Source organism: Anabas testudineus, chromosome 9, assembly GCF_900324465.2.
Source record: "Anabas testudineus chromosome 9, fAnaTes1.2, whole genome shotgun sequence".
NCBI classification, from domain to species: domain Eukaryota; kingdom Metazoa; phylum Chordata; class Actinopteri; order Anabantiformes; family Anabantidae; genus Anabas; species Anabas testudineus.
The window spans coordinates 21,858,081-21,880,020 of record NC_046618.1 but is presented as its reverse complement, the minus strand read 5'-3'; the positions used below and the strand labels follow the sequence as shown (position 1 = coordinate 21,880,020).

Below are 21,940 nucleotides of genomic sequence, written 5' to 3'. Positions count from 1 at the left end.
AGGGGTCAAATTATTGGCATGAATCAAGCAAAGAAAACATCTAAGGAGATTGATAAAACTACTAAAACTGGGTTAAGAACTGTCCAGTGGAAGAAGGTCATGTGGTCTGATGAGTCCAGATTTCCCCTGTTACAGAGTGATGGGAGCATCAGCGAAGGAAGAGTAAAATCTAACTTGTGGGCTTTTTGCTCAAAACAAACAAGCTGAAAATTTACATTTTTCAGATTAATCAATAAGGAAAATAAACATTAGTTCTAGTCGTTTTCCATACTGAGGCAAATGTTAGAATTAATCATGCCCTGCTAAACTACATTTAGATTTTACTGGTACACTCAAACTGGATTTTTGGCATTAGAAAAAAAAGAAAAACATGGCATCATTTAGCCCAGACAATTATTCAGATTGTGTTACAGCAGGCTGGCCAAGCCTTAAAAAATCCAAACTGTTGACTTGATGGTATTCTGGGCAACTTCTCAATTTAGTCAAGTCTCCCAGGCCCTGAGGTGTCATGAAGTTATAATGAAGTGGTTCTTTTCTAGGTACAGCATTCTGACCAATGTGGGCCCGGTCTAAACTTCTGGGAGAAAAATACTCATGTCTGTGCAGCAAAGATATTTTATTTTGAAAGGTTCTTTGTTGCTGGGTTATTGCTGACGTTATCTGGTCAAGCGTGAATCAGTGAGTTGAGTAGCTGCGGGCTTCGGCCATTTCTTTTAGGTACGGCTGAAGGTAAATGACACACACTGCATAATGAGGCCTGCAGTGACTGTGGACTCAACCAGTTTGTTACCATTGCTGCTGGGCTACAGTGAAGAGAGACTCTGCCAAATCTATGGTGACAGGTGGCTATTATGTAATAAAATACAACTGAAAAACGCTATTCAACTGCAAATGCTGGAGTGTGAGACCAACTGCACTAGTTACATGAACAAATCACTTTGAAACTTATATTAGAATAAAAGCAGAAATGCCTGCAGAAAGCCCATCAAATAGAGTGTCCTGACACATCATCTACAGCTTCAAATGCCAGAAAAAGCTATATTTATCTGCAGACACACGAAATACCTAAGCTAAGAACCTTTCAGTCACATTCTCTGTTTAGAAAGGTGTCGTTAAAGGATACACGTCCTTCATCTGGTCAATAGTGGGTGTGCGGATAATATCGTTGATTCCAATGATGTTCTCATGTTTAAAGCGCAGAAGGATTTTAATCTCTCTCAGGGTGCGTTGGCAGTAAGTCTGGTGCTCAAAAGGGCTGATCTTCTTAATGGCCACACGTATCTTGTTCTCTCGGTCATAGGCAGAACTGGATTATTAAAAAAAAGAGAAACAAATAAAAAATTACAATTAAATACCAATGGTAAAGAAACATACATTCTCTGACAGTATTTTAATTATACAGTTAATTTGTTTGTTTTTACTCAACAACACTTCTCTCCTCAGCTGTTGTTTTCCTAAAAGAACTAGGCTAAAACATGGGGCAGTAATTTAAGGGTAGTTATTTTTGGATAATTCATCTCATCAGACACCCTTGGATAACAAGAAACATCTGCAAGCTTCGTTTTCTTTCTTCCTTTAAACTTGTGTGTGTTTGTGCATATGTGTGTGTTAGAGATGGGTTCATATCTGAGTCAGCTGGTGCAAAAACGGGAAGACGAGGTTTACATCTTGTCTGCGTATAAATAAAGACAATAAAGACTGTGCTGAAGAATGCTTTGGCAAAGACACCCATGAGCTCAGGGAACTGATGTGTGAGCATGACCAGCATGGCAGTGAAGGAGCAAAGCTCTGCTGTGAAAAGGACGAAGAAGGGAAGCTCTGTATTTTGATAAACAGAGACCTCATGGAAAGGGCGCAGTAGTTCTCTGCTTTAACTGTGCATCCTGGGTAGGGGTAAAACAGGTGACCCCTCTCCAGTGGGTACAAAATTATTTAGAAGGTGCCTTACCAGGTGCAGTGTAATTATTGATCAGCATAGAGAGAACATAAAAGTTGTAGGTCATTTAAGACATGCAGTTGAATAGAATGCATTATACTAGATCCACTTTTCCATAGTGCTGAGTTGTACCACACTGAGCTAAACAGAGACAAAAAAAAAATAAATAAAAAAATCAAACCATATCTTGCTGTGCAGACCCAGCTTTATTGAATAGTTGCAGTCAGGCGTTAACCTCTGTGACAAATGCTGCTTCCTTCCTGTGGTTTACTAGTGAAAGGCTTTTAATGTGAAGTACTAACTGTAGGAATTGTTCAATTTGAAAAAGCAGTATCTTAACACAGCAAATATTCTTCTGATAAAGAGAAGAGCCAAAAGCAGTGTGGCTGCTCAGGTATGTGCAAGATAAAAGTAAAAACAAGCACATTTTACACATTGTACATATTAAATTAAAAGATACCTGAATGGTTGTTCTAACAACCTGCATGACCACAATCATCAAAGCGTAATGACACAGCTTAGCTGAGTTCAGGTCAGCACGGTTATGTCCTACACACAGAATGCAGTGAAATTTCATACACACCACTGCACTGCTCAGCACAGCGCAGCACAACCACAGTGTGTGGCTTTGTTAAAATACAGCCCTGATATTAGTTAAAACATTTACAAAAAGATTTTTTTATTTCATATTATGTCATAATATATTATTTCACCTTAGTCACTAAATTCTACTGAGGTATACATTTTTTATTGTACAAAGCAACCAAAGTATCTCAATTATATATTTTTGGAAATTATAACACGTTTGCACTGCACTAAAACCAGATCCAGAGACAAGCCAGTAAGTCAGTGAGCAAAGCTTACTGTAGATGGTACGAGCACACCCTTCACAAGAAAAGGGATTTACAGTTAATATTTGCAGCTGGAGATGAGTCAATATACAGTATATGTAGCTCCGGAAAAAACAGACCACTGCAATTTTTTCATGAAATAACATTTATATGAGAATGCCAATGATTCCTTATCGGTGTCTGTTAAAGTCCTACAAAACCACATCTAATCTAACATCTAATTTTGCAGGAGGAATTGTATTCAGTTACCCAACAGCAATGTAAAAAAGTGGTGAAGCATCATGAAAGTAAGCACATTAAGAAAAAAATGGCACTTCAGCACTTCTGTGTAAGATTACATTTGAACAAATAAGAAATACCAGCAAATCCATAGCATAAAGACATAAGAGGAGAATATTTGTACATTAGGCTATATTTCTGTCTAGGTATGGTGCTCACCATTTACTAACTTCTAGCAACAGGTAATAACATGCCCATTTACGCCTACAATCCTTAAGAGTATTAGATTTTTGATTACTCTGCAGGCATTTAATTATTTTCCATGTGCTAGAACAGCAGTTTTCTTGCAGCTGGCAGTTTCAGGTGTGTTTTGGGAGCAGGACATATTCAGTGTAATTGTGTTGATTTTAAAAAATCTTATTGTCCTAATTACCAACTCCTGTAAGTTACTGCTTTACACAGACCGATTGTCTGACTGTGTCTACACCCAGTAGATTCCACAGCTTGTGATTAGACACCTCCTCCACGCCAGGAAATCCATTCCAGGTACAGGCACGTCCACTGCTGAATTTCAGCCTCTTTTCATTGGTGTATTGGCTGTTTCAACAAGTATCTCGCATAAATACTTATTATAAAAATAACAACAACAAATAAACAAACAAACAAACAAAAAAAAACAACTTCCATCTAGTATTGCCTTCAATTCCAAAAAAATGAATAAAAAGATGGTTGGGTGTTGCCTTCAGGTACTGTTAGATTAAATTAAATTACTGGGTTTTAATTATCTTTAAAGCACATTGAGGTTTTATTGTAATTAGAGTAATTGGGGGCACCTATTTTGAAGTCTGTCATTAAGAATGACAACCTACCTATGTCTGGTTTGGTTACACAAACTGGCCAGACAGCTTAAGAGAATCGGAATGACACATAAAAACCAAGTCCAAATCATAAACTACTGCCAAGAAATGCAAATTACTGCTACTACCTTCCAAGATTTCCTAGAATTCATCTGATCCCAAACTGTTGCAACTTGCTGCCATTTGGTGCAATCACAAAACCAAGGTTGCACAGTAGAGCTGTACTTCAGGATGACAAACTGAGGCAATTTGCAATATTAATCACTTCCTTGAATTCTCCAGCTTCATCATTTAGATGTAGCCAAGTGTGGTTTTATTTCTGCACATTACAAACAGAAATGCCTGAAAAACACCCACATAGTAAGACAAAAATAAGAAAATGAGTTGCTATAGTGATGGGGGCGTAGGGACTAAAATGTAAACACAAGTGTGCCAGCTTTCTGAGAGGGAAATATGAGTGACCTTCCTTTCCACTTGTGTGAGAGGAGTGAGTGTGTGGGAGGAAACAGTTTTCCATGTAACTGTTCTACACCAGCAGATACCCTCGTGTACAGGGAGCAGACATAATGTATCTTCAGATTGTTTTAAAACAGTCAATGATATGGCCTCCAACAGATTTTCCACACAGCACAGTTTTCTCATGCATGATGTAAACTCAGAGGCGGGCAACACTATATTAAGGCAAGCAGAGTCATTTGTAAGCTTTTATTTAGAGAATAAAGTTAAAATGCCAACAATAAAGCCAAAAATGTCAAGAATAAAGTTAAAATACATGTCGAGAATAAAGTTGAAATGTCAAGAACAAAGTTGGCATTTAAAGATTAAAGGCTAACTTCTAAATAAATCAAGCTAGCAGCTGTAGGTAAACTAGTGACATTGAACATCACAATTGGTTTTAGTAAAAATGCATTATTTATTTATTCATTTATCATTTATTTCCCATAAACGCTGCATGGTAATAAGTATTAGGACTTAAAAAAAGATTGTGTGAAAAACCGCATCTGTTTAGAAGGCGAAACCACACAAACTTGGAAGAGGTGGCTGCAGTCCTTGTGCCGCCGCGAATAAATGAAACGTTTCTATTTCAGTTTTTTAAATGTCTGTAGTATTTGAAGGCAGCAGGACATGTGTAGATCAATCTACAGCCACATTTTCCACACCAGAGCACGGTGCCATTACATGCAACCATATCCTGTTCACTTAGATTAAATCATGTACAATGATAAAAGTCTGTTCAACCACCACACACAGTTCTACACACGTTGTTTAGAGCTTGGTCTTTTCCCTGTTATATTGATCGAAGAACTTTAAAACTAAAATACTGTGATACGAAGCTAGTATGAAAAGACATCAGAAATTACATAACTAATCACCAGAACATCGCTCCCTCTCTTAGGTTACATGCCCTACTTAAACTTCTGTTCATAATACCTGTAACGTGATTGATCCACTGTGTGTAATGAAATGCTGAGCTTGGAATTCATTACTAGGACTATTTAAAAATAATTTAAAGGTCTCTGGTAACCAGTAACTCAAGAACTGGGCTTACAATACCCAAGTAAGAACGTGTACCTGAACCGTCGACAACTTTAAGACCCAATTCTACTAAACATTACTACTAACATTTTCCAAAATAACTAATTGAGCTTAAACAACTGTGTTGTTACAGTATATTAGCATGTTAAAGGCGGTTGCATATTTCTTAAAAAAAATTAAACATCATAGTGAGATTGTTTTGCATCTAAATCAAACACATTTGCCTCTTACATAAATCTTACAATAAACACACCTAACTGACATTCAGATCTTCACCTTACGCACAACACCAAGTCTGCAACATATAGTTTCTGTATTTCTCACAGATGTAGTTATCCATACCCTTGCATCTGGCCATTACCAGCTATTTCAGTTTGCACGACTGCAGCCACCTCTTAAAAGTGCAAAAAAAATGTGTGCTTAATTTGGGTTGTATATGGAAAACAAAGGTTGCTACATTTAGTTGAGTAATTAAGAAATGTCTTTGCAATTTTGATATTTCATGCTTTACAGCACATCGATTATCTCAGTTTCATGTTGTCAGCCTGGCTGTCAAGGTTAGCATGCTGTCTATAGCATGCATTTATCGCCTTATGTTTGCATCATTGTTAATTATTTAACCCCTCCCTGTCACCAACAATACATGTAAAATCAAATTCTGTAGAAAACTCAGATGCTTTCTCTCGTTTTATATAAATTTTGGTGTGAAATGCAATTTTCAGATGTGGTTGCACAGGGAGTTACAAAAACGACATTTCGTTTGGAGAGAAGTGAGGACTACATGTTTACTGAGGCAAGCCCTTCAGTTCTTTCAATTTGTCTAGGCGTGTAACAGAAGGAATCTTTTGAGGAAGTACAAAGTACACCGAGATGAGAGAGCCTTGACTTGCTCAGCCTTATCGCTGCATGGTGGACTTCAGTTCTTGAAAATGGCAACCTTGGGACTTTCAACTTTAAGCTATAACTTTACCTGTGGTAAGACGGGTGGCAAGACATACCCAGTTGACAGATGTAAACTTGCTACATGTATTTAGGGCAGAGTACACCTGACTAACCACTCACAGCCAGCTGATGGCGTCTAACACAGCTGACTCTGGTTGCAGTGGGTTGGAAGTTTTGTTCTTATACATACAGTAAGAGGCTACATGGAACACTTTGCAAGAAATTAGTCAAACAGTCAGCCAATAGAAAACGAATCAACCACAATGTCAACTGATTATTCTTTTAGAACATTATAAAGTAGAAATCTCCATAAAGAAATGGTTTAGGCTGCTCAAACAAACAAATAGTTCTTGTTTTTCTTAGTCTTATCTGATGTTACATATCTCTAGGTTTTGGGCTTCATGTTAAACAGAAAAAGCAATCTGTAAAAGTCAATTTAGGCTTCAGAAAAGTGTGCCATGAAAATAATTAATGGTTGTAATCCTAGCTTAAGGCATGCCAGTCTTTACCACACACAGACTTTACTTGGGTGGGACGCTCAGGTATATTAACAGCCGCCCAAGTATATTAGTTGTTTTGTTTTTTTTTTTTAAAGTCTGTCTCAGTAAACAACGCCATTCGTAACCAGTTAACTAGGGGACAAATTCCTCTTACTCCACTGCTCCTGCACTTGTTTGTTCTGTAGTCATGAGTGAAGTGGAAAAACTTCAATAAGCTCTGATAATGTTGATCTGCTACATCAACAAACATCAGGATGCATTTAAACATTTCAGTAATGTTATTTACCTGACTCAATATCTTTCAACAAGTTTTCTGGACTTTAGCTTCAGACTATTTGTCAAATTTATGGCGTGTTATTGTGATGAATAATCTGGACTCTACATAGAAAATATCCATTGGGCCAGCTGTTTTGCTGATTGTTTAGCACAGATTGTCGCTGTTGCTGGTTAACGTGGAAAAACAGATCAGCCAGATCAGATATGCTGTGGCTAACCATCGTTAATTCCACAATTTAAATTAATGTAATATGCTTCGCTGGTGTGCATGCTTTCTGTAAGTTGGTGGGGAAAGAGGCTTCGACACAACACTGCTCCATGTAAACAAAGACTGTATATGAGGTAAGAGGTATCACAAACACCTCTGTCTCTGTGTTTCTAAATACTCTCAACCTCTGAGATCTTTTCTCTTGTAAAACCATTACCTTGTATTAGTTTCTCATCATGTCAACAAATTACGATTAACTGTCAGTTCTGAATCAGGAACTTTAGTGTGTAACTTGCGCAGCAGAAAATAATCAACGTGCTAAAAAAATAAAATGCTAGAAAAAGTTTTATCTTCTAATGCTATATATAGGTTTACACTACTGAGATAGATCTACAGTCCTGTCAACTGATTTCTCGCTTACTTTAGATTTATTAATAACGCCAAAATCTGTATTTTGTGGGGCTGTAATAAATTTTGACATTCGTTATAGGTTTGTTTTGTGTATAAAACTGCAGGAAATTGCATAATATAACAAATTTCTCCTATTTGAGAAGCTTGAGAAGTGTTTAGTTTCATTGCACAGTGTTTCTAGTTTGGACAAATGTATCTACACGTGTGTCTTTATGTATGTGTGCATGCAGGGGTGCTGCATAATTAAACTTTATTATTGCTAACATGTAGCTTTAAGAATCGCATCACATTTTTAGAGGAACATTTAGTGAACATTTTAGCCTCATAGAAGTAATTTTGTGTCATTCTTTTACTGATAAAGATGCTCTGATGACAATATGAGCTACACTGTGCTCTCTTGCATGCAACAATGCACTTGTTGAGTCTGCTCTGACATGCCTTTCCTGTTTCCTCATCTTCTGTTATTTTCCGAGCATGCTCAGTACCCAGGAAGGAGTTTGAAAGGGGGAAGAGTGAAGACAGAGGGAGGGGGGCTTTGTTTCCAAGGAGATGGAAATACAAGGCTTTACACTGCAGCCGCTGCGTTATGCAATAGGACTGTTACTATGACAATGTTCAAGGGGAAGGGTTGAAGGAAGAAGGGTAAAAAGCTCACTATGCTTAAGGGCCACATATACTGAGAAAGTGCAGCTATGAAAGTCTTTGCACGAACTAGAAACACTATGCAATGAAACCCAAATGTCAGGTTGGAGGGATATGCTTCAAACAACATTCACAGGCTCACATGTAGACAGGGTGTTAGTTTTGATGCATGAAGCAGTGGTACTGAAGAATTGGGGGGTTTCTGCATTATACTGTTACAATGCTTATGCAGCACTCACCAAACTTACGCCACTGAAACACATTTGACGCCATTTAATACATGTTTCATGGTCACACTGTGGGCATGTATGAAAGACATCAATAAAGGCCATTAGAAGAGATAAGCCCTATTCTATTCCTATTCATGTGCATACATTTATTTTACATATTATGTCATATCATCATTTATAACAGTAATTCATATTCCATGATTAATCATAAAATACAACCTGAGCATGGACACGTAACAATAAAAATGAATGGATGAATGAGAGTAAAAGTTTCAATGGGTCACCAACCACATCTGAGTGATCGTCATAAAAACACTAAATATCTGACATCACCTTGGGCACTAAATAAATAATAAATAAATTGGTGAACTCATTTAGAATGAAAATAATTGTTGGCAAACTACTAGCTGCATTATGTAACCTTACTATTACAGTCCTATTACGTCGCCCCCACATTTCTCTAGCAATAATCAACCCAATACGACTGCACTGCTACCAAAATGCATTTACCTAATTACACACCTATTGATTTTATTATTAAACTGACTCACTGTTTGTTACTTGTTCTATATCCGATTTTTGTTCCTGTATGCCATTTCTGCACCATTTAATCTTCTTAGAACTGACATCATTTGCAGTTTCCGAGAAGCTTCAGGCTTCACAAGGCTTCCCATCTTATTAAATAATCAGAAAATAGCTACGCAAAAACACAAATCACTAATATTTAACAGCAACCATCTATGAACAAGCAACTTTTGTCACCTTCTCTTCACTGAGCACAGCGTGCACCGAGCTTCACATATAGATCATTGCTGTGGTATGTAGCATGTTGTCACTGGCCACACCACAAGCTGTGACAAAATGCATAGCTTGTGGCCTGTGTGTGTGCGAGTGTGTGTGTTTGCGCGGGCGCACATGCACGTCTACATCTGACTATTACATGACATGAATGAGAGGTGTCAGGGAATGGTAGAAACTATTCTAGCTAACTGAACACCAACTAGATATTAGAGAAACTAACAGCCATTTTAAACTCAACTTACTACCAAAAATGTGCTATTATGTGCCCCTAATAACCATCCTTATTGTTGGAATAGTCCCCAAAATCATGTCTCTCTCTTCACAATTTAGGAGGGCCCAGAGGGCACCTTTAAGGTCTTTAGCACTATACTTTTGAGTAGGTCGACTACCTTATTTGACAAAAATACTGCTCAAATAAAATCAGATAAAAAAAACACAGCCACATGAGATATGTACATTATTGTTTGTAACACCAATCAACACAAAATATTCACTGATGTTCTTAGACAAACTTATGTCACCATCACTAAACATGGACCAAATCTAGTTTCAGAAATTTACCTTTGGGCTTTTTCAAATCAACAGTTATTGTGTGTTGCTTTCAGTCAACATGATGAAGTTAAAGCTCTCACTATGCTGATTTCATGAGCACCCAAGATGCTTAATAGAGACAGCATTAAAAACAAACATCTACATTAATTAAATATCAAGATAAATGTGTAAGAATGCATTGGAGCAGTCTGACTTTAAAAGAAATATGGGGTGTAAATAACAGCCGCTATAAGAGTAGCCTGGCAACAAAACATTTTTATGATGAGTCTAAATGGCCCCTTTGTGTAACATTAAAAGGTATGTCAACTCCAACTGATACATGGGTGAATAACGATTGCCTTTAATGCAAGCACTGAAGGTAAACACAGGTCAGCAAACAGACAGCGGTGAAAGCGGTGTAAGAACACTGTAAATAGTGTACCGTCTATTCTGAAGTGCAGCAGCTAAAAAAAGAGCACTTTTTATACCAGTAACTGCTCTGTAAGGTCCAGCTCTTGGGCACTGACTAAACACTTGGACCTCGATATCTGTGTTTGAGCTCCTTATCAGCAAGGTCATAGATTCCACCACCAGCTGAGTCTCTACATTCAATGACATTTACATGGTGTTATTTTGAATACATCAAAATTCTGCAAACAGGAGTTTTTATATCTTTTTTTTAGCCAAGATGACAAAAAAAAAAAAGAAAAAAAAAAGAGTAATGTACAATGAGCAATATGCTGTATTTCTTCATAAATCATCTGGATTAAATCAGACCAATGGAAGATCTTTGGTGCTAGATGTGTGTCAAACTATCACATTGACCTCTGTTTGATCTTTCTTCACAATGCCAGCTGTGATATAGCTGTCTTACATACACAGATAACACCTAAAACAACTAAAAACAACAGAAAATTATGAACAACTTTACAAGAGATTTGAGGATTTTCTCCATTTTTTTCTTAAGTGGTGGTAAACTCACTGATGACTTGATACAGATGATCAATAAAAAAAATGTTTAGCAGAATTCAATTAATTATTGTTGCAACCCCACCTGACACTTGTTTACTTTTGCAAAAATAGAAAATACTCTAGCTCTGGCTCTAGCTTTCGGCTCTAGCTTCCACCAAACAACTGTTTTAAAAACATAATGGACTAAACAGAGTAATCAGTAATAAAAATAATGTATAACAAGATTCTCACAAAAAAAACTACAACCCTTTCTCTTGATGCACTTTCTCTACAACCTTGCATGAGAATCAACTTGGCCTACTATATTTGCTGACTTTCCATAAACACGCAGTTTATTAAACCACACTGCTAAACCTAACGCTAAGTCTTGCTGGTAATTTGGAACATCAGTTTGAAGAATGGAATAACCCATGATACTTGAAAGATCAACAAAGGTTTACAAAAGAGGATGTAAAATTATTTGTTTAACATGCAAATTTGTGGTTTGTCATGTCTGCTTTAACACTGCACAACAGTTGAGGCTGTAGAAAAAAAAATACACAAAACATCAGAGACATGAGAGCTGAACTACGGAGGAAGGTCCTCTGTGAGTTTATCAGTGATGTAATTTTATCATTTTTGTTTTGTGCCTACTTTGTCCTGACTTAACTTAAAAGATGAGTCAAGCACTGTAGCACTCATAACATAACTGTGTGCTAATTCCTATGCAACTTCTGCAAGCGTACTGATGCAAAAATGAGACCAAGAGATAAGATCAAAGTGTCGGACCACTTCTGCATCACTTCTTAAATTGTAATGTGAGCAGAATGTTTGTGGTCATTTTAACTAGATTTAGGGGAATGTATGCAACTACAGCAATTGAACGTGCACAAACAAAATGCACATATCAGGCCCCTAACAATGCTCATCGATATCAGCTTCATTGCAACAAGCAGCAGTGCGCATGAAGGTTTTATGTGCTTGTTGAACTAGAAGTCATTGTGCTTATCTTGGCAGGCGTAATCACCCAAATTACACAAATTACATCTCCTTCTGAATTGCACAACAGGATTTCAGAGTGTCAAGGCTCTCATTCTCTCCCTCCCTCTCCCATTGGCTGTGAAGTGGTGGTACTGATGTCAGAGGCAGAGGGGTTGCCATGGAGACGGGCGCCACGGTGGCATTTCAAGAGGACGGCTCACGGCACGATGAAGCAAAGCATCAGCAATGGCTGAGAATCAGTAGGGTCACTGAGTCGAGAATCAATCACTAACTAGTTAAAACTTTAAATACAAATTCAAATAAAATGTCCTGAAAACCGTACAGACTCTACACATGCTTATTGCCAGACTATCTGTAAATGTACTGCATATATTTTGCCCAAGGATATTCATTTTACTAGCATAGAAGAAAAGCTGAAACCAAACAATATTTAAATTTGGCAGTCGTGAAGGCTATGTGAAGTAACATCACAAATCTCTTCCACATTTTAAAATATGACCAATTCTGTATGATAACAGAATGCCTGAATATGCATCTACAGATACATGCTTCAAATGTGTAACCTCACTGACCTTAATGGGCAAAATCAGCTCTTTACACATGATCTAAGCGATTCACATTAAATACCGTTTCTTTGTCTGTTACATTCAATCAACATGGACAGCTAAGTGTTCTCAGACACAGCAATTTCTAGCTTCATGTTACCTTTATGATTTGATAAAAAGAGAGCACATTGGATCAGTACACTATGTCAGACTTAACTTAGCATGCACAGATACAGTTTTAATTTTCACCTGCTGTGAGATTTGATCAAAAACAACAACCAACAAATGTTTCTAATTAAAAGCAATTACATAACCTCCCATTGTTCTGTTTCCTCAACTTTGTTATGACTAGAAAGTAAAATCTGACCACCCATCTGATTTGTTCTAAAACTTTTTAATAAACACAAGTCACTTCAACAGCATCCCCCCATGATCTAACCGTTCATGTGGGCGAGCTGAAAGGCAGAGTATGCCACGGCAGCTTCTGAATATCATCACAGAGGGTGATACAGTATCTTGTGTAAGCAGACAGTATGTACAAACTGAGGCGTTAAGAGGCTCAGTGTACAGTCAATCCGAGCAGCCCTCAGCCACTGGAAAGCCCTTAGATGCAACAGCTTTACCATCAACAAGAAGCTACTGAAAATAAAAATAGGTCTACTCAAAATGACACATGCCTCACAGTCGACCGCACTCTGACCATACAGTCTGATTTTAATAACACACAATTCTCAAAACCCCTATACTGTATTTTGCTTACTGTTGTAATGTGGGGGTGGGTATAGGTCAAGTTTGCAGTATCTTTGTCATGTTTTAAGACTTTAACAGTGTATTAGATTTACAGGATTCTTTTCGCATAAATGGAGTTAAGTGCATAATCCTGTTTTCATTAGTGTGTAATTTCCTGAAAATAAAAATTTTCATTTCTTTACCTATCTATGTAGGAAGGGGAGTCCCCTTTTACAGACACCACCATGTGGTCCTGGCACATTAGCTAGACTCATTTTGTGTTTTTATGTTAAAGTATCAACTTTAATTTGGTGACTCTACAGCAAAATTAAAACGGTTAGACTGGCCAGTCCATGTGATTTTTACTCATCTTCTGCTGTGCACAAATATCCATCCAAGGCTGGTTATTTTCCAGAAGACAGACCTGGATTTTCTTGTCCTGTCACTTACACTCAGTTCATTCCACATGTGTCTCAAATTGAAAACTAGCACTGTGCCTTCTAGTTACATTGTCCAGTAGTTTAAAACTCACTGGGTCAGAAAAATAAGTTGGTGTGTGCTGAGAAATTCACCATAGTAACAGAGTTACCTTACACTCAATGAGAGATGTGGCTGCTGACTCAGGTGTCCTACCATTAGTTTTGTATGAGCATTATCAGAACTAATATAACATTTTTAGCATCAAGTTTCATCTTAGATATAGACCACTACATCTTACATGCCACTTTTAAGGTTACAACAAAGTAGGGATGTCACAATACCAGAGATTTCGTAGTTTGTACCCATACCACTAAAATTCTACAATACTCAATACCAAGGCAAAAACAAATCTATTATGAAAGCCACTAACACAAACAGTAACAGTAAAATTCCAAGATACGAACATATTAAAAATATGAATCAATCAATACAGAATTAATAAGGGAAACACTCACACTGAATTCTTTGACCAGATCTGGAAGTCTTTGAAAATCCTAGGCTTAGGCTGAGTTTAAGATGTTTCTTTCTTTCATTTCAAAAGCTCTGAGTCAACATTTGTATATCAGTTTTTGGTAACTTGTTGGTGGACATGTTGCTGTACCTGCGTCATCCCACATGTTGTTGTTGGCGTTAGCATCCTTCTTCTCTTGGCATTTAAGGTTGGACTACACTTGTGTTGGAGTCGTTTGGAAATGTTCACTTTTTTTTGATAAAAATGTGAATATGATCAATTATCACATCTGATGCACAGGGCAAAGCTGGGAGGTGTGTGCAATCAACACTGAATGGCATGAACCTCCGGGTTCAGCTGTCTGCCTCGACCAGACAGCTGGTCGAGGCAGATGGCCGCCCATTACAGAGGTCTGCAGAAGCATAAGTCCAGCTACATAACTAATCACATAGCTAGAGCTTTAAAAAGTGCATCTAACACAAAATAATAATAAAACAACAATCATATTTATTATATATCAATAATCTATAATTTTAGTGATTTTCTTTGGCAAAAAAAAAATATATATATATATATATATATATATATATATATATATATATATATATAAAATGCATGGGGCAAATAAGAATGTTTTACAAGCCTTTAGTCAAAAATACTGGTTAAAAAGCTGACAGGTTTTGACCTCATTAGGAATTTAGCAGAGGGCTTTGTCTTGCAATGTTGTACTTTCTCACCTCTTAACACCTTAAGGCTTTATTGATTTTATTGGTAATGTGATGGTGAGCACTAGCACAAGCTTATTGGCCATGGGCCAATAGAAAAGCATGTCACTGGCTGGTTTGGATCATGGTAGGGACACCACAAATCACATGTGATGCTAAGTAATTGAAGCAAACCCTTGCAAGTCAGCAGTCCCACACATTTATTTATTTGTGGTGGGTAAAATCTTATTTCAACATTCACCAGGTTAGTGTCACCCTTATAAAACAGACATATTACCACATGTCATATCAGGTTTCTGAAGATTGCCATTTCTATCAACAACAACTGACAAATTACCTGCATTGCTCAGTCATTTAGTGTTGATCATCACCGTTGCTGTTTAAAATGCCAAACAGCTCAGATCAGCTGTTGCTAACTAACATTTATTCTACGATCTAAACCGATGTCAGGCCAGATGAATTGCTTTTCTGTCTGGGTGCTGGTGAAGTAACAGACTTTATATAACACAATTGTGGGTAGCTATAGATTGCATATGAGGTAGCAGGTATCACTCTGTACCACATCTGAACAATCAGAGTGGACAGAGAGCCTCTGTTGTTCCAAAAAAAAATCATCAGCTGTATTTGTATTGGTTTCAGAGTCTCCCAGTTAAAATGTTCATATCAAAATCAAATAAATCAACTGTCTTAATCAGTGTTCAAAACAAGTAGCTGTCTGTAAAAAAGAGATAAAAGTAGTAGGTTGTTATTGTGTAAATACAATATAATTATTACAATATTTATTATTATTCTATTTTATTTAGACCTACGGATATTCTATTTATTCTTTATACTATCTTTGGTGAAATATCTGTTAAGATATGTACTCAAATTTTCAAAATGCTGGGAGATGCATCAATACTATATACTGTATAATATGGTAATACTGTCAAAAAACATGATGAAGAGGAACTTCCTGATTTAAAAATATTTCAGATGCAAATGACAGTGTGCCTACGAAGCACATGCTGCACCACTTTCTCTGTCTGCTGCACATCAAACCAACATGACCAAATGACTGAAAATCACAGGTCTCAAGAAGAATGCAGCAAGACAAGTGCAAAGAGTTTGAGGCTGACACATCACCCACTAAGTGCCTTGGAGCAAACCAAAGACAGAAACAACATAAAAGTAAAGAACTGGGCTTTTACATGATAGATTACAGTAAAGCTTAAAGCATGACTCAATATTTAAATTGTATTTGGTGATGGTAAGTATTTATACATTCACTTAAGGCCCATAAGAAAAAACAAACTTTCAAATCAAAAACAAAATTCAATCAATGCAAAGTTTACGTATGTGGTCATTCTGCCATTTCTAGGAGTGAAAACAAATACATTCCAGTTCCTGTAAGCCTTATGAGGCACCCATTGCTGTAATTTATGATATCTGATATCTGGAAGTAGGATATCCTTTACTTTATACACAAAGGTCACTGTGTTTTTGGGGCTGTTTCCTGTAATATTCTGTATCACTGTTCCCTTGGAGGATTATCAAAACTCCCATTCAAAATCAGATAAGCTCAGGTTTTTTAGTGACCCAAAAGGCTTTGCTCACACCTGCCCAGATGAGCCCTAGAAATGGATTAAAACATTCCAGAGTAGAAATAAACGAGTTGGAGCACCATGGTAGTTCAGTGCTGGTAACAATGCATGCCACATAAACCATAATGTTCTGAGTTCCTTTCCAGCTAAGGACCTTCATTTAATGTTGCACCCTCTCTCTATCTTACCATGTTTCCTGCCTGCCACTTAGCAACTCACTGTTATTAAAGTCACAAGGACACATACACACAAAATGAATCAATAAAATATATAAAACTATTATTTGAAAGTGTGCTCTGGGGAGTACAAGTACACTCCCTATTTCGTCCACTGGGATCATCTGCATTAAAATATGACTGATTTTGATAACTCCAATGTAAAACTTTATTTGAAAAGGTTTTCTGGTTGGGCATTTCACATGTATGGAATAATGTAATCTAGCGTGGATAAACAGATAACGAACAGAGCTCAGGTTACAGAAACATCATTAAAAGAAAGAAAGAAAGAATAAAATATCACTGTGGTGCCCATGCACATGTCACTGACAGGATTGTATAGAAACACCACAGTAATGAGTATCAAACGTAGAAGTTAAAATTAAAAATAAAAAACCCAGAAACCACAAGTTACCACTTTTATCATAATCAACAGTACTTGCTGCCCACTGCACATCTACACAGGAAGTGTAGCATGAGCAGCACATTAAAAAAAAGAGAGAAACAGGCAGGTTGTTCAAAATTCAATAAAGATTTTAGTGAAATAATCTGAGATGAGACACAATCATGCCTTTATTCACCATGCAACAAATACAGTAAAGCCACTAAACCTGTTTTGCTATAGTTGCTGCAAAAAGGTGAATCACACATCTCTACAAAAACATATAAGACGCCCATAAACTCTCTTGCTTGAGCTGTACAAGACAGAAAGGGGAGATGGTTTTTAATGACGATTTCTATTTTAATATTTGTTACAACTAACTACTGTCTGTTTTAGGGCTGCAACTAACTTTTCAATACTGATTACTGTTTGGTGAATAGTGCTCAAAATCATAGTCTGCTTACTCGGCTTCAAATAGCTTTTTGTAAATGTAAATTCCAAAAGTGGAATTAACTTTCAAATAAGACAAATAAAATCAGCTTATTCCCATCAATGTGATGCTGAAACCAGCTAGAGTGATGACCAAAATGAGATTTCCAAAATAGTCAGTGATCTGTATTTTGTCTGTCAACAATAAGATGTCAGTTTAGGCTCTGGTCTGTTTGTGAGTCTATTTGTAGGAGGATATGCACATACATCAACATGAATCTATGTATTTCTGATGTTGGCAAAACAGTCCTATTATACCAATAGATGCAACAGAAATATCACCATATGTCTTTTTGTGAAGATACGATGTATTAATAGTTCATGTTAATAGTGGCACATTGCATCTAGCTCCCACATCTGTAGAATCTTATTATATGGGAGTTACTTAGTCTGTATGACAAACTGTCAAAAAAACAAAAGCTAATTAGGTTTTAAGTGATATAAAACACAAATTAAGTAGCAAATGTCAACGTTAGAGATTCCTAATATGGATTATATTTGATACTTTTACTTTTTAAATGACTTAAATGCTCTATAAAAGTCAAAAATGACCAAACATAAGATTGTTTTAGTATCAACATCACCTGAAGAGTATTTCTACATTTGTTTTTTTTTTTTTTTTTAATTGTGGTTATGTCACCAAGCTTCTATCCAACCATCACTTTACGGATTTAAATACTTGCTTTGATATATGATTGTCATATAAGGTCAAACACATTATAACAGGCTAGAGAAAAAGCAAGATTTAGTACTGGTGAAAGAGTAAAATCTGACTTAAGGCAACCTGTGATGCAGTTACAACTGAATTAACTCCATCATCTTGGGGGCTAATTATCAAAATGCATAATTATGTCTTTACTCTCCACTATATAATAACAGCATATGACTAGGTAGAAAATACCGTTTCCAAGCTTATAAATTCCTTCACATACTGCATGCCACCAACCACCAGCATCAGCTACTGAAACAAACACGCATGGAAAACCCCTTGAGGTACTCCTGCAATTAATTTTCAGGCACATCATGCAAATATCACCCACTAAACTAAACATAGCGTACCATGGGTGAAAACACATGGAAATTTTATGTTAATGACAGATTGAAGAAGAAAAGCATGTAGGTGTATCGGGTGACTGAAATTCAGTATGGATTGCAATTGAAACCCTATGTGTTTAACAGTAAAGTATGCAAAGGGTAATTACAGCAGTTTGTGAGATTAAAACTAATATTAAGTGAAGTTAAATGAATGAGCATTGTAAGTGGAGGTGCATGCACCCTGTTGAGTGCCTCCCTAGAAAAACTAGAGACAAGTAAAAAGCAGATTTGTTCAAATTCATAAGCTGTATGTTACATTTAGGATGCAACAATCATTTACAGGAGATGCAAACTGCATGGTTTGCATTCAGTTCACCACTGGTGCAAGTTACTATGTGAATAAATGTGACTTCAAGTTAAGTAACGTTAGCGTTACGTTGACTCTGCCGACGTTAGGTGATCATTAACAGCACACATCACTCAATGGGAGCAGAATAATGTGTTAAATGAGCCGTGATTTAATGTTAGATCATGTTTTTTTTACTCCGAACAGACACAGTCTTCACCTAACGTTAGCTAGCTAGTTACCTGACAACCGTCGGAAACTTGCTAGCTGAAATAACACATTGTGTGTTTAACGGGAACCGTGAACGTTAGCTGAATGTAAACTGTTTAACGGTGCATAATGCGGTAGTAAAGCTGAGTCTTCGGGTACACTTACCACACCATCCCGTAAGCTCCCTCCCCGATGTAGGAGAGATTGCTGTACCGAGGCCCGACGTCGAAAGCCTGCCCGCGGACGAGCTCTGTTCCCGGCCCGGGGCTGGGGCCGCAGCCAGCAGGGGCAGACACCGCAGCTGTCGCCATTATGAAGACTTGATTTTTAAATGTTCCTTTTCTTACAAAGCTTTAAAGTAAAACAACAACAACAACAAAAAAAAAAAGCAGAGCAACTAGGATTAGAAGATGCTATCTGTGTGTTTATATCCGTCGTCGCTTTGAATGCAGCAGGGTGTAGGGAGGCCTCGGCTGCGGCTGCCTGTTCTTCAGTGACCACACCACGGCTGTGCGGAGGAGAGGCAACTTCACTGCTGCAGGAACAGAGCGGAGGCGTCATGTGACCCGCTGCTTTCTATTTTTTATCTCCGGTCCTGTTTTATTTATTTATTCGTTTATTGTTGCCTTTAGGTGCCGCTTTAACTCAGCAGCACATGGTAAACAGCATTTAGAATATACACTATGAATCATACGGGGGGTGTAGAAGTACACAAACTGAATACTCAAGTAACTAAACCAGGTAACTAAATACCTGGTATAATAGTGATACACTACAGATTGAAGCACCTCTTCGCATTCTGGAGTATTAAGTGGACTTTCATGCTCTAAAAGTGCAAATACTGTATATAGAAAACAGTATTGAACATTAGTATTCAACAGTATTAAACTGATGCTCTTCATAACATGAATGTTCTGGTCTAGTCCAGATTTGTTCAACTTGTGCCTCAAACATAAAGTTTCTGCTGAAATCTAATATGTTCAGGCCTCGAGTGCAATAATAAAGATTATTATGAAGTATACTGTACTTCAACTACCCAAAGTAAAAGTAATGCAAACTGATATTATAGTATTGACTCAAGATCGTTTGTGCATTATTACTAATAACTAACTTAATCACCAGTGTTGCTTCTTGGCTGAAGTATATGCTCTAAAAAAGTACTGATAATAGTAGTATAGAGTACTGTAGAGTAAATGTACTTAAATGTTACTTTACTCTCTTTTTTTTAGTAATATGCACTACATGGGTTTCCTCTGAAATTTAGTGCAGTTAGTGCAAAGTATAAAGCATCATCAAATGGAAATACTCAATAAAGTAAAAGTATCCAATGGTGGAGCCAGGGCTGGCCGCAGTCACCATATAGACAAATGTCTGACCACCTCATTCACCACCCCATTTTCTTTGTGCACATAACATAGCTGAGCCTATACCTGACCAACTGCAGCAACCCCAGATCATAGCACTGCCCCCACAGGCTTGTACAGTAGAACTAGACATGATGGGTGCATCACTTCACCTTCCTCTCTTCTGACCCTGATGCTCCCATCACTCTGGAACAGGGGATCATCAGACCACAGGACCTTCTTCCAGTGGGCAGTTCTTAACCCAGTTTTAGTAGTTTAATCGATCTCCTTAGATGTTTTCTTTGCTTAATACCAATAATTTAATATTTTTATATATAATTTAATGTAACTTCTGAAACAGATGAACATATTTTCCAAAACAATAGGCTATATCATGGTTGTTTAAGAAATGAGAAGCTACTCACTGCAGCAGTTAGGGTTAAATAACTTGTTGCCAGCTAAAAAATAATCATCCATACAGTTTTTATACAATGGGAGGCTCCTACCTATTTGCTTAGTTTAATCCAGGTGGTGAGGTTTTTATTTTTTTTAGACGGGCAGTGTAGTTCTGTAAGTTGGTGAGTTGTGCTGACAAATGTAAATGGAAATAAATCATTAATAATTGTATCACTGAAAAATAGTTCTATTTTGCTTTTACTGATGCCTCTTTATAAAAAAGGGGGGAATTAATGTGAGCCAGCATTTGAAACAAAGCAGAAAAACACTGAAAAGCAAATGTATGTTAATATAAAAAGTTTTTATCTTATCTTTTGAATTTAACGTTTTTATGTTCTAGTCTGGTGTTGGTTAACTACGGAGCCACTTAAAGATCACGGCGGTGACATTTTTTCCAGAGCTACTTTTGCATTATCTCTGGTCCATTGCCACTTATTCTGATAGTATAGGTTGTGTCATGCAGTAGATCCCCAATGGCTGTGGCCATAGAAAGTGGGTTCATCCATAGTATTAGTATCACTGTAACTCAGACAGATGGAGACAGTTGTATAGGGCAGGATAAACCAGCACTGCTGAGGTTGATGGAATTACAGCTACAGGAGAAAGGGTTCAGGGTCCAGAAATATCCTCCAAACCTTTAGATGGCAGTGTGCATGAAATATGAACAGAAGCAGAGCTTGAGAGGAAACTTCAACAAGAAAACCACTGTCAGGTTTACAAAAGTTAGCAGAAACATCACTTCCAGTAGACCCAACGAAATAAAAGAAGATGATTTTAATATAACGAAAGCTCTGAATGTGGTGATGCACATTTTATTGTGATGTGAAAAAATAATAATTCAATATCACAAGTACTTTAAGTTTTAATCATAAGTAAGTGAAAAACATATTTGGGTGTTTTGTGGATGATTTGTTGTAAATACTTTCTACTAATACAACATATCTTTATTATCAATTTATTTTTTTTATTTAGTTTTTATTTTTGTTTATGACCTCCGAGTCATTTCCATGACAACAGAGTAACCTCAAAGTTCAAACTTCAAATGCAGCGAGTAAGTG

The 21,940-nt window shown here is 37.0% G+C and overlaps 1 protein-coding gene across 1 annotated transcript in view; it reads right to left on the bottom strand.

Annotated features, from left to right (window-relative positions):
• mapk1 (mitogen-activated protein kinase 1) overlaps window positions 1-19,587 on the bottom strand; it is a 29,762-nt gene extending 10,175 nt beyond the window's left edge. The window contains exons 1-2 of the mRNA XM_026343065.1: window positions 19,249-19,587; window positions 1,124-1,306 (exon numbers count right to left, since the gene is read on the bottom strand). Of these exons, the coding sequence (XP_026198850.1) occupies window positions 1,124-1,306; window positions 19,249-19,394 (329 nt within the window). The 5' untranslated portion in view covers window positions 19,395-19,587. The remainder of the gene's footprint in view (window positions 1-1,123; window positions 1,307-19,248) is intronic.
• Between the last annotated feature and the right edge of the window lie 2,353 nt (window positions 19,588-21,940).